The sequence below is a fragment of the Phalacrocorax carbo genome, chromosome 1 (genome assembly GCF_963921805.1).
Source record: "Phalacrocorax carbo chromosome 1, bPhaCar2.1, whole genome shotgun sequence".
Taxonomy (NCBI): domain Eukaryota; kingdom Metazoa; phylum Chordata; class Aves; order Suliformes; family Phalacrocoracidae; genus Phalacrocorax; species Phalacrocorax carbo.
In genome coordinates this window covers 193682315-193696011 of record NC_087513.1, presented here as the reverse complement: position 1 = coordinate 193696011, position 13697 = coordinate 193682315, and the positions used below count along the sequence as shown (strand labels likewise).

Below are 13697 nucleotides of genomic sequence, written 5' to 3'. Positions count from 1 at the left end.
GGAGTATTAGTCTGGAGAGCCATTCAGCAAACCAAAAGCTAGTCCAGGTTGAGATGAGCCATTCTCCAGATCCCAGTGACTGTGTTCTCCCTGGCTTATTAAGTTGCCCACAGATAGCTGTCTGGTACTGTTGGAGATGCCCTTGTGTGTCTATCCCACTTGGCCATCACCTGCTACTCCAGAAGGCCACAGGCCTCTTGTAGGTCTTGTGTCTTATCAGACAGCTCTACATGAGTATATCAGATGGGCATCTCCAGGGCACCTCAAAATGTTTTTTTGACAGATAACTGAGTCAATCATGTGGCAGCTGTGCCAGAATAACTTTCTGTTAGATTCTTTTTGAAATGCATTATAGCCCTTTGTTTCATTATTATGCACAGAATTAAACGTTTTGAAATAAGGATGGAGACGTGCTCTGCTGCTATATAAACCTTGACCAGCGAGGAAAAGTGTAGTTATTTCAGCCTGGGAGCACATTCACCATGATAGATACGGTACTGCCAATATAATAGTACCACCTGCCTGCCTGTCAAAATGATTGTCTGATCTACTTTTCCATCTCAGAACATGTAGTACAGAAACAAAGAATGTAAGACAGACGTTTCGTTACCCCTCCAAAATCTGACTGGGCTAGAATTAACCAGAACAAAGTGATCTCAGTAATCACTCATTTTTCCAGAAGCCTTGCTGACAGGATGATAGGCATTTTATTTCATGGAATAGACAGTATACAATCCGAAAAAGAGTATTTAAAGTTTAAAATCTTGTGGAAAAAAATGCCACTTGGCTTGGGCCCAGATAAGAGCCAAACCAAATCCTCTCATAAAATTTGAAATTCTTGTCAAAAAGAATCTCCCCTGTGTTTTCCTAGAAGTGAAACAGACAACACATCAGGTTCCCTAACCACAGTGACAAGAGGGATAATTTCACAAGATCTCTCCAGCGAGCTGGGAATAGCTGAGGCAGGAACACCTACCAGATTCTCTGGAAATACAGGAGTCCCTGATCCCAGATTAGGTATCAAAGGCATGTCTGCCCTTGGACCAAACTTCTTCCTATAACAAACATGAGCATTCTCATGGTCCTATTGATACAGGCATAGCAATAACACTGTTTGTGTTGGTCATAAGCCCTTGCTAGATGCTATACACACATTTTCACACCTGTCAGAGGTTCCCTGCAGTTCTGCAGTTTCTGGTACAAGTCAGAAATGCAGAACTCGTCACTCATCTTCTATCAGGACTTTCAAATTCAGGCTTTCCTTTCCCATTTTACAAGATTAAGATGTTCTTTCTAAACCATACTTGGAATCCTTGGATGCAGTTTCTTATGGGTATAAGTTATTCTTCTCCTTTCATCACAGTCATTTCAAAGGGATATGACAAGTCAAGTGCCTTTTATCTAAGCAGGTCACCTGACTTGGTAATTTTGATTCAGATGTGATGTTTCCCTTCTCTAAAACATGATCAAAATACATCACCTGTAGTCTGCCTTGCCATTGCTGTGAACAACTTTCAGGTTACGCCAGCTGCATTGCATGAATAGAACAGGTTTTGTTTTCCATGTTACTAGAGCATCATTCACAAGATTTCAGTTCTCACTCTTCTAACATTTCACGCACCTTTCCCTAAAATATCACCTGTGCAGATAATCCCTTGAAATGCTACTGCCTTACAGGAGAGGTTAAAATGTTACACTGCAGTCCAGGTATGCCAGTACCTGCACTGAATTCCTACTGCAATGGACTCGCTCAATATCGCAGGTTTCTGTTACCATTTTTGCCTGTCAGGTGGCTACAGTTGGCTTTGATTATGCCAGGAGTTTCTCCTCCAGTTTAGATCACAGCTAATCAAAACCCCATTCCAGTGACTTCTTTTCTTTTTCCGTTATAGCCAAATGTGCAAAATAATGAAGTTCTGTCCCTGTTTCTGGCCTTATTGGGTTTGCTAATCCTCTAGTACATGCACTCCTGACACTGAATTTGTAGACTGAAGGTCTATTGGGATGCTGCAGAATGAAGCTTTGCTTTCAGACACTTCAGGAAATGCTTGCTGAATATATTCAGTACACAAAGTGCCCTTTCATGGCTCTATCACCATTAGGACTTTTATCAAGTGGAATGCTTTTAAGGCTCTCAGTGCTAGTACTGGTTTTGCTTGCATGCCTGTAATATTATACAAACCTTTTCCTTTTAGTATTATTTAATATCACATCTCCATGACACATGGAGTGTATGTCCTGCCCAACCAGCAAGTCCCACGCCATGTCACAGACAGGGGATGGGCTATATTTCTCCAATATTTTGTCTTCAGGGTTCATTTTAATTGTTATTGGCATTTCCCCAGGATCTCTTCCGACAGCTGCATACACCTATTGTTGTCTTGTTCGTGTTTGTGTTACAGCAGAACAGAAGTCAAAACTTTGTATAACTTTTCTGCTTACAGGTGTCCCCAGTTGCCTTCCTCGTACCTCTACGCCCTATGCTTTCTTCTTGGCACACTACATGGGCAAAGCAGGTTGCCTTATGACACTCCATATGAACTTTTTTCAATGCTCTGCGTCTCTCTTGCTTCATGTAATGCAGCCTACATATGCTGCAAACACACCACATTTGCCCTTGACTATACCCTTCTCTTTCAGTTCTGTGCTCCTTTGTCACTCTTGGGCTGGGAGGAAGGAACGTACATGCACAATAATCATCCCTCTGTCTCAACACACACGTGTCATGACTGGTCCTAGTAGGTGTCTTTGGTCCCTAGGCTCCATTTATGCATGGGGTTGTTCTGTTGCTGAATCATTCACTGCTGCAGCCTCTGCTGCTGGGCAGCTGGCACCTATGGTTTGTGCAAACTCCAGAAACGTGACAGAATATTCAGCTTCCCTCAGCCTACTAGACCGTCTGTATGTTTGTCTGTCCTTCCAAAGGGAGGTCTGTCTGTATTGTCTACAGCAGCTGCTTCCAGTAATTCAAACCCAAAAGATCTGCAGTGCCCTTACCTTTCCTCAGCTGGCCCACAGGTACCTCCCAGTACTTTGGATTCCTCATCAAAAGCTTGCAGGTCAGTTTTAGTTTGAACAATGGAGGGCAATTCATGCTTCCCCAAGGAAAAGCTGAGACAATTATACATTTTGCCTTCTTGTCTTATTTCTTCCTCCCTTCTTCTGATTCTCATAGTAGAAGCTGTCTTTTATCCCTGCCTGTTTCAGGCTTATTAGTGCCTTCAGTTCCGTGACTCCTTTGTTAGTTGGAAGGCCCTCTAGCCAAGGTTTATAATAATAAGATTTCAAATCACACTGCTGTGAGCAGCTGAGCTTAGCACCCAGGGAAAGTGGCAGAGACCTGTGCAAGTCACTTCTTGTTCTTTTCCCTTAATGGATATTGCATCGGATGTTGAATGGCATAACCACAAAGGGAGTTCGGGCTAAATGCACATCCTAACATATAATCTTCCAGTAAAAAGCTCGACATGATAAACGGTCATAGGATCTTTCCTACTGAATATAGTCACGATTCTTCCATAACATAGTTTCTTTAACACCTATGAGTTAAGAAAAATCTTGTCTGTGTAATTCAAAAATTGATAACTACAAAAACCCCTATTTCATATAATTTATTTACAGATCATGACATTTACATATTTTACAAATACCTGGAAATGATTGAGATTCTAAATATAAAGGAAAGCATGTTTCATCATATGAGGAACTTCTCCCACATGTATGCATGCAAAATAAAAGAAGGGATGATTAAAGGTCTTTATAAAAATGTCCAAAACCATCCCAGGGTGTTGCTTTTCAATATTAATTCCACTGGTAACCCAATTTCTGCAAATAGATGAAATGTTTCAGTATTTTAAACAGAGAAAGGAAACAGGCTCCTCATTTTGTTCTGTCATTTCTAGATCATATCACATTGCTTCTTTTTCTGCCCTTCACACTTTTTTTCCTGGCTGAAGCAAATAAATAAAACTTTTTCTTACTTGGGATTACTGTACCCTTAAGGTTAGCAGGCAGAAGTAGCATTCCCCATTCATGTCCACCAAAATTGGGAAGTGAGTTAAGAAACAGAAAAGCTATTATGTTTTGGACATGAATAAAAGCCATATATGTTCATAGAGAAGATTAAATGTGTGCTGTATAGGCCTCTTAATTCGTTGTCATAAACTATGCCTTTTTCCTTCACAGTATGTCACAGCTACGTGCCAGTAACATCAGGTGCTCTGAACTACAACACCTGAGCTGAGGCAAAGGGCTTTAGGAGTGTCACACATCCACACTGAATGCCAGCCAGGATATATACACAAATGTCTCTCGCTTCTCTAAATAATTAAAAAGTCATTCTTGATGAGAAATCTTCAGGATTATTTTTATCTTCTGATTTCTGTCTTTCAGTCTAGAGTTGTTCCCAAATATTTATATTTGCTTATTCTATGCCATGAATGTAAGCATCTTCTTCAACTGTGCATGTTCTTTGTGACTTTGTTTCTAAAGAGCTTATATCACACTCTTCCTTTCACTCTTTACTACTTCATGAAAAATTAAGCTCAAATCAGCTACTGTCCACTTGCTTACCAGCAGATGGGGGATGCAATCAACAGGACTACATCAACATGCAAAATCTGATATATCATTGTTCATATATTTCACAGCTATAATTATACCACATCAGAATTCTATCTGCAGATCTATCCTTCAGGCTTTATTTTTTATATATACCAGAATATATTTTTAAATCTTGTAGAAGTCAATGGGATGTAAGGATACATTTCAAAACAACCCCGCTCTTGCAGGCTTTACTGTATTAGAGCCTTTATGTCCTGTCCCCCAAGCCTTCTTTATGAGTGCACTGCCATGAAGCAGAGAACTACTTATTTGAATAGTGGTCAAGGAATTGACACATTTAAGATGTGATAATGCTCATTACCAAATTTAAGTAATTCAACAGACATTCCAAAATCTGTAAAGGCAGGCAAAATCCTTCTGCCAAGGACAGTAAAAGATCAGCTTTTGAAGCACGTTAGCATGAAGAACATTCACCTGCACACCGACAACCAAGAGTAGCAAAGCAAAGTTCTTAAAAAGTTTGTGAAAATAAAAAATATATCAGCTCTGACTGTTCCTCTCAAGTTGTACAAGAACAAAGAGCAATGACCTAATTGCACATTACAGCAACCTACAGGAAATCACAGGTGATTGCAGCCACTGCCACCAGCATTGTTACTGGGGATCGAAAGGATATGTGCTGCTACCAACATCCTAAGTAAATCCTCCTTTGATTTAATACCTCTCACAACATGCCCCTTGTATGTACTAGGAATTATTTTTTTACAATTGCTCTCTTCTTCCAGCTCCTTGCACCTAATTGCATAACTGGTACATAACTGTGACATTGGCTGGTGTTTAATCAGCAGCATTAAATATTCATTTCTTTACTTTCAGCTACTTCAGAAAGTTTCACTTATTGCTTATATGCACTCCATGTGCAACTATGCACATCATCAACAGACGGGATTTCATCATTTGAAGATATCTTAGCTAACAATGTTCTGAGCGTATTTGTGTGGGTCATAGCTTGTGTTATAAATTTTGGAAATCTTTTCATCAGAATTAGATCATTTATCAAAGCAGAAAATGAGATGCACACCATGTCTATCTGTCATGGTTTTAGCTGGGATAGAGTTAATTTTCTTCACTGCAGCTGGCCTAGTGCTGTGCTTTGGACTTAGTATGAAAACAATGTTGAGATAACCCAAAGATGTTTTAGTTGTTGCTGGGTAGTGCTTGTACTAGTCAAGGACTTGTCCAGCTTCCCATGCTCTGCTGGGTGCACAAGAAGCCGGGAGGGGAGGGGGCACAGCTAAGAGAGCGGATTCAAACTGGTCAAAGGGATATTCCATATCATGTAACGTCATGCCCAGTATGTTAACTGGGAGGGGCTGGCGGGGGGAGGGAAGCAGCAATTGCGACTCGGGGACTGGCAGTGGTAGTTGGCAGGTGGTGAGCGGTTGTATCGTTTGTGTTTCTGTTTGGTTTTCCCTTTTCCTTTTTATTATATTATCATTATTGTTATTACTATAATAATCATAATTATTATCTTATTTTAATTATTAAACTGTTCGTATCTCAACCCACAAGAGGTTTTATTTTCCTTTTGCTCTTCCAATTCTCTCCCTCATCCCAGAGGGGTGGGGGGAGTGAGCGAGCGGCTGTATGTTGTTTAGTTGCTGACTGAGGCTGAACCAAACTATCAAAATTTTCTAAGTATGTACTGAAGGTATTCATAATACATTGATTTGATTAGTACATTAATAAAATTAATATATTAATATGGTATCGTATATTACATTATGACATTATATTATATAAAATACATAACATTATGTATGTTCCAATAATTCCAGTTTGAATTCTAGACATACGCTAGTTTCAAAACATTTAAAAATACTGTGTGTTATCTATTTTTGCACTATTTTCTGATATTCTAAATGAAAATGAGTGTCAAAAAATAACCAAGATCCTTCAATTGCCTGATTTTGGGTAATCAAGATGTGTACAAACAACTCAAAAATTTTTACTTTAATTACCTCTACTCATTCTGTGTTAAAGATTATGGACAAGCTAGCTAGTGTTAGGCTACTTGCTGTCTGAATTTATTCTGCAATGTGTCTAATCATCATATCCTGGTTTTTGGCACAGGAACAAATAGGTGCTTCTGTTATTTTTTAATTGGATATTTCAAAATGTGAGTACTTCCAAATGATCACATCATACCCTGTCCAGCAGTTGTTCCCAAATTAAGAAGCCTCGAACCAACAGAAATGTGGGACCAAATTCATACTTGCTGTGGCCAAATCCTACTTTCTTGCAAGCTTATAGTGCAATAGTGTGACACTGTTTTCTGGTGATTAACCATTTAAAAACATAAAAATAATAGGCCTTATGGCCTATTATTGAAGGGACAGAGTGTACCTTCAGCCAGTTTGCTGATGATACCAAGCTGGGAGGAGTGGCTGATACACCAGAAGGCTGTGCTGCCATCCAGTGAGACCTACACAGGCTGGAGAGCTGGGCCGAGGGGAACCTCATGAAATTTGACAAGAGCAAGTGCAAGGTCCTGCCCCTGAGAAGGAACAACCCCATGCACCAGTACAGGCTGGGGGCTGAACTACTGGAAAGCGGCTCTGCTGAGAAGGACCTGGGAGTGCTGGTGGACAACAAGCTGACCATGAGCCAGCACTGTGCCCTTGTGGCCAAGAAGGCCAACGGTATCCTAGGCTGCATTCAAAGGAGTGTGGCCAGCAGATTGAGAGAGGTTACCCTCCCCCTCTACTCTGCCCTAGTGAGACCACATTTGGAGTACTGTGTCCAGTTTTGGGCCCCCCAGTTTAAGAAGGACACAGAGCTGCTTGAACAAGTCCAGTGGAGAGTTACCAAGATGATCAGGGGACTGGAGCATCTCCCTTATGAGGGAAGGCTGAGAGACTTGGGTTTGTTTAGCCTAGAGAAGAGAAGACTAAGGGGGGATTTCATAAATACCTACAAATATCTAAAGGGTGGGTGTCAGAACGATGGGTCTAGGCACTTTTCAATAGTGCCCAATGACAGGACATGGGGCAATGGGCACAAGTTGGAACACAGGAAATTCCAGCTAAACATGAGAAAAAACTCCTTTCCTGTGAGGGTGACAGAGCAGTGGAACCGGCTGCCCAGGGAGGCTGTGGAGTTTCCTTCCCTGGAGACATTCAAAACCTGCCTGGATTTGTTCCTGTGCCCCCTGCTCTAGGAGTGCCTGCTCAAGCAGGGGGGTTGGATGAAATGATCTCCAGAGGTCCCTTCCAACCCCTACCATTCTGTGATTCTGCGGTTCTGTGATTACTTCCCCTCTCTTTGTTCTAGTTAGACAAGCCTACAAACTCTGCTTTCTGACTGTGTGTTAACTTCACACAGGAAAGATTTTATCTTGCATGACTTCAGATGCTTACAGTGCAGATGTCTATGAACTGGTGACTTTGCACCCTCTTTATAGTCAATGAATTGTGCAATTCACCTAATTCTAAAAATGATATCCAAAGTAGGTCTAATGAATCATGTTCCAAAAGTATCTGTTGACTTCATTGACTGTAAAGCCAACCAAGGCATGACTGGATCAAATCTTCAGCTTTGTAAGTCAGGTAAAATTAATTTACCTTGTTATTAGATACATATTGTGGATGTGTAAAATTAGAAGGGATCCCAGGGAAGATATCAGAGATCTTCTGTGTATTTATAACATAGTGTCATATATATACTATATAGTGCCATAGACCTGCCAGGTCTTCCACACTATGCCTTAGACTCTTTCAGCTTGCTCCTGGCTGAAACTGCCACTGCAGTATCTGTACCCTGAGCAGTGCCCAGACACTGCTGTAGCCTCTCTTCAGGGCTGGCTGCCTGTGTGCCAAATACAGCCACTGCAGTGATTTAATATTCACCAAAAGGGTTGTCAAGCACTGGAAGAGGCTGCCCAGGGAAGTGGTTGAATCACCATCCCTGGAGGTATTTAAAAGATGTGTAGATGTGGCACTTAAGGACATGGTTTAGTGGTGGACTTGGCAGTGTTATATTTATGGTTCAACTTGATGATCTTAAAGGTCTTTTCCAACCTAAATGATTTCTAAACTATGATTCTATGGTTCTGTAATATTCTGTTGTCTGCAAAAGCCACTGTGCTGACCACAGCCAGGGAGCTTGACTGCAGATTGTTGCACGCTCATGGGAGCCTCATTCATCAGCACTTCCACTCTCACTTCCTGACACCAGCTTCCACTCTCCTGTTTCTGATCAGGGGACTCATACCCCCACAGCACATGAATTCTGATGCCACAGTCACAGGGTTAAAATATTTATGAATGCCAGCTAGAGTTTGGTTAAACATAAAAGTATACTATATATAAAGCGTTTCACTGATATTTTTCAGCAAATTGTGAAATCTGTTTCTTAACTAGGTGCTGATTTTCTTATGGGGGTGTATTTTTTCTTCAGTGGAGATTTTGATGTAAAATACCATGGACAGTATAAAAAATATGCTGTGCTGTGGATGGAAAGTTGACCATGCTGTATCATGGGGTTCATGGCCATGCTATCTACATAGGTCTCAGTCCTCTTGTTGATGTATCTGACCTTGGAAAAGCATTTAGCGATTGTCTTTCCCTTCAGTAATATCCATCCTGGAAAGCAGCAGACAGTAATGATTCTTATATCCATATGGATTGCTGAGCTTGTCATAGCAATAATCCCATTCTAGGATGAGGACTTTTTTGGAAATTATTATGGGAAAAATAGAATCTGTTTCCCATTGAATTCTGACCAAAGAGGATAAAGTGAGGGCAACAGGTATTCCCTTGGTATTTTTCTTGGTAAGTTTAATTTTTAGCATGCTATATTTACTGATAGTATTTTACCAGAAAAAAATGGCAGTCTACAGAACAGTCACTGATAGATGCACTTTTTAATACACTATTAATGTTCCTGTTGTAATACTTCCCAAAGCCCCACGGGAGGAGCAGAACCTCATGTGCTGCATGCTGGCTGTACACTTAAAGGGTCTGTGTCAGCTGAAGACATCTAATTTTGACTAAACACAAGCAAGTGTAACAAAGAAAAGGAGAAAACATAGAAGGAAATAGTAATTTAAATAACAATGAGGTAATGAAATTACTTTGCGATACTGTGTGTACAACCCAATGGTTTGAAACTTTCTCATTTTCATAAATCAGTAAAATCAGCAGCCTTCAACTACTACTCAGTCTAGTCTTCATTGGATTGCAGAAAATGGTGATAACACAAATAATATGGGATGAAACTTTAAATGTGTAGCTTTATGTGCATTATACTGGCAAGGAATAATGATAAAACATACATATATATAAAATAAACTGGAAATGAGCAGGATAAAACCCAGAAACATCAGCCTGAAATATATATAAGCTGGTCATGCTCAGCCTCAGAGCACTTACTCACAGCAAAAACTGAGAATTATTCAAACTGCTACCAAACAATGTTCTCCCTGACCTGCATTCGCAGAGCCATAGGTGTTATTTTGCCAGTGCATATATATTTAACAGTTATTGCTCACTTTATCTCTTGATATCAAAAAGATGAAAAAACTGCATACCAAAAGATAAAATTAGTTTTTTAGAATTATAGCGAGTAGAAAGTAAAAAAGGCAATATGCACGCCAAATCAGGTTCATGTAGTGGTTTCCCACCGTTAAAATTATTATGACACACTTCTCAGTTCTTCTAGTTTGTTTCAATCCATATTTCCAAGCAAGAGCCTGTTTTCAGGTGCTGGGATCTTGACATAAATGGATCCTTAAATGGCTCTCAGCTATTTATTGGAGTACTCCAGTCCATGGAGATGCCATCTGATGAACTGTTAAAAGCCTTGCTCTACAACATAGTGCAGTGCAATTAAAATCCTAGTTGCACAGCTTGCTCTGCACATGTTCTCCCATCGGTAATTTGGGATGGATATTTATACATAACCAAGGAAGCCAGACTGAAATGAGCATACGCCTCAGATTGGTTTGTCACTTTGCTGGGGAATACGTTGTTCTTTCCATACTATGTGAGAGTCCTGCAGGTAGCTTCTGTTTCAGATTTACTGCAGAATTTCTAGTCAGGAGACCAGACCTCTGTGGAATCATGAGCCCACCCATACTGTGGATTAATTGTGTTTCTATAGTAACTTCTTACAACTTATTCACATCTCACCATGTAAGAGATGGGAACATGTGGTATGTGAGCAGGCTGTGTGACACTAGACAATATTGAGCTGTTTCTAACATAAAATTGGTATCAATGTACTACAGATACAATAATGTAAAAATTATAACAAAATAATGAAAGAGAATGAAATAGAGAAGGGGTTGGGAGAAAGGGAAAAAAGGAAAGACCATTTCAATGCCATTTATTTCAAATCTTGTTCCCCACAGGTGTGAACCTGCTAGCCTCCATCATCATAGTGCTTTCATACGTCAGCACATTCTGTTCAAAAAAAATGCTCTTCAGACATCAGAAGTAAGGAGTCGCATTTGCAGGGATGTTGCTGTTGCCAACTGATATTTTTTTTAAGAGTATTCACTGATGCCATCTACTGGATTCCTGTCTTTGTCATTGAAATACTCTCCTTATTCCAGGTGGAAATTCCAGGTAATGCTGTGTAAGAGTACGATTTCTTTTGTTAAAGGTTCATTTTAAACCAAACCAATTCTGCCAGAGGTATTCTAGCTAACCATAGGTTAAGAGTAAGTATTGCCCAAAATATTTGACTTTTTCTATGTTCAGAAATTGAGCTTTAAAGTACATACATAGCACCTTCGATCCATGTATGTAGGTGAGAACCAGAATAAGCTATCCAGTGAAGAGGTTCTCCTCTGCTACAGCTGCAAAATCCCATGGTAACATGTACGAATAAGTCCATTAGTGTGATCATGGAGGAAACAAAACTATAACAGGAGGATCTTTTAAGCAACCTAGACACCACATTTGTAAGTACAGGCAATAATTTCCAAGGGCTTCTGAGGAGGCTACCGGCACTCCCTGCTCCCACAGGGCAGCACACACTCCCCCCTACCAGCCTGTAGAGAAGCTGTATATCTGATCTCACATCTCTCCATCACTGTACTGGTTATATGCATCTCTGCTAACCTTGTAGTTGCTAGCAGGTAACATGGTAATAAAGGCATCCTGCTCTCCCATTATAATTCTAGAGAATTGATGGCTCATGTTCACAGAAAATTGGGTAAGTAATTCTCCATAATATGAAAGGCATTAAAGAAACATAGTAAATTATCAATGATTTTATCATAAAACCTATTTAGCCTCATAGGGAGCGTTGAAATCCATTCTCACAGCCAGGATAAAAGTGATTACATGTAGGTTGTTAAAAATAAAACACAGACATCATGAGGGTGTTCAGAAGATGTACGACTGTGGCTGGCATGGGATTTATGATGGTGAGGCTCTACACAGCTCAGCTCATGGCCCTCTGAGCAAGTCACTTCACCCCTCTGTACTCCAGGTTCTCCTCTGTAAAATAATAATAACAATAGATTTTGTAAGGCATTTGGAAACCTACTGATGAAATTGCCATGTAAAAAATAGGTATGGGATTTGGATTTCTATTAAATACTATCCTGAAGAGAGATGGACTTCAGCTTATGTTTAGTGCTTTTATTAAGTTCCAGTAGATAACGACACTCTCTGGTGAAAAGCTCTTCCCCCCACACACACCCCCTTCTCATGAAAACCACAATGAGTGATGTTGAATTCAAACCCCTTTCATGTATAAATAATACTATGGTAGCATTCTGCAAAAAATGATATAAAGTAAAGTAAAATAAAAGACATACAGTAAAAATGACATAAAGATATGTTCGCTTCTGTACCATTCCTACAACAGAGCATATGAAATATCTTACCTTTTTCCTAGGCACTGTCCTTTCCTGGATAGTGGTATTTGTTCTGCCAGTACACCCATGAACCCCATTCTGTATACTCTCACAACTAGTTTCTTTAAGGAGAAGTTTTTAGAAGTGATGAAAAAACTTTGGCCACGTCAGTCATGCAGACAGACAATCCCCTCACCCACAGCTCTTCATTTATGCTTGGATTTTAAAAAAATAACTCCTGAGGACAGTACTAACTTTTATTTACCAATCTACAGATGGTTGTTTCTCAGAAAGATAACAGAAACAGGACCTAACTGCCTTACAGCATTAATCTCTTCGAGATTCATAAGTAGACCTTTTTTTTGCCATTACCATCTCTGTATTCATCTTCCCAGAAAATAGAGTCACGAATGTTGCATTCAACAGGGAAGATTTGTATTGCAGATTGAAACACAGGCAGACCATGCACTGGGGCTAAAAATGGCAATACTTTTCTACTATTCAGCCCCCTTCCCCAGAGGGTCAGTGTATCTTTACTTGCTACCTATAGTCTTCATATAATATATATAGATCAAGGGAAAGGACTTCGGTCTCATTTGGTCTGCACTACCAATTTCAGGATATATCCTTGTGGAGAGGTAGTTCTCCCAGGGTTGGAAGTCATTGGTGAGAGAAGGCCAGAACATTCTATGCAAGGTGTAAATCTATATTAATCTTGTAAGAGTTAAGTAATACGTGAGTTCTGCAGGGTGGTGAATGTCTCTTTGTGCACATAAAGTCACTACTCAGAACTGCAAGACCTGAGCAGTGTTATTACAATATTTTTAAGGTACTAAAAGTCAAGTGAAACTTCCTGTGTAAGCAACAGAGCCCAGACTGAAATAAAAATTAAATAATGAAGCTCTCAGAACGACCCTTGAAAGCAGTCAATTCACTTTTCATTGCATCAGATTTTATGAAGCATAGGCATCCAGGCAGCATGGGTAAGCACATGCTTGGGGGACCATTTATGGGACTGAGGCGTTTGCAAGAAAGAACAATTCCCTGTTATTAGTTATGTTTTCATAACCACCTTAGCTATATTTTGACTTTATTGCATATGAGCTGCTTACCTCTTATAAATAGAAGAATCAAGCTCTTAGAAAAAAAGTAAAGCAAAACATTCAACATGTGCCATTTTTTTTAAGATCTACTAAAGAAAGCTCCAGAAAATGCTTTAGAAGCTCCAGTTCATAGATCATTTCGAAGTATTATCAAATTAAAG

At 39.9% G+C, this 13697-nt stretch overlaps 1 protein-coding gene across 1 annotated transcript in view; it reads left to right on the top strand.

Annotated features, from left to right (window-relative positions):
* RXFP2 (relaxin family peptide receptor 2) overlaps positions 1–13697 on the top strand; it is a 44661-nt gene that overhangs the window by 11895 nt on the left and 19069 nt on the right. The window contains 10 exon segments of the mRNA XM_064448919.1: positions 1375–1378; positions 3651–3726; positions 5449–5655; positions 6204–6215; positions 8985–9395; positions 10976–11032; positions 11035–11111; positions 11114–11192; positions 12475–12516; positions 12519–12599. Coding sequence (XP_064304989.1) covers positions 1375–1378; positions 3651–3726; positions 5449–5655; positions 6204–6215; positions 8985–9395; positions 10976–11032; positions 11035–11111; positions 11114–11192; positions 12475–12516; positions 12519–12599 — 1046 coding nt within the window.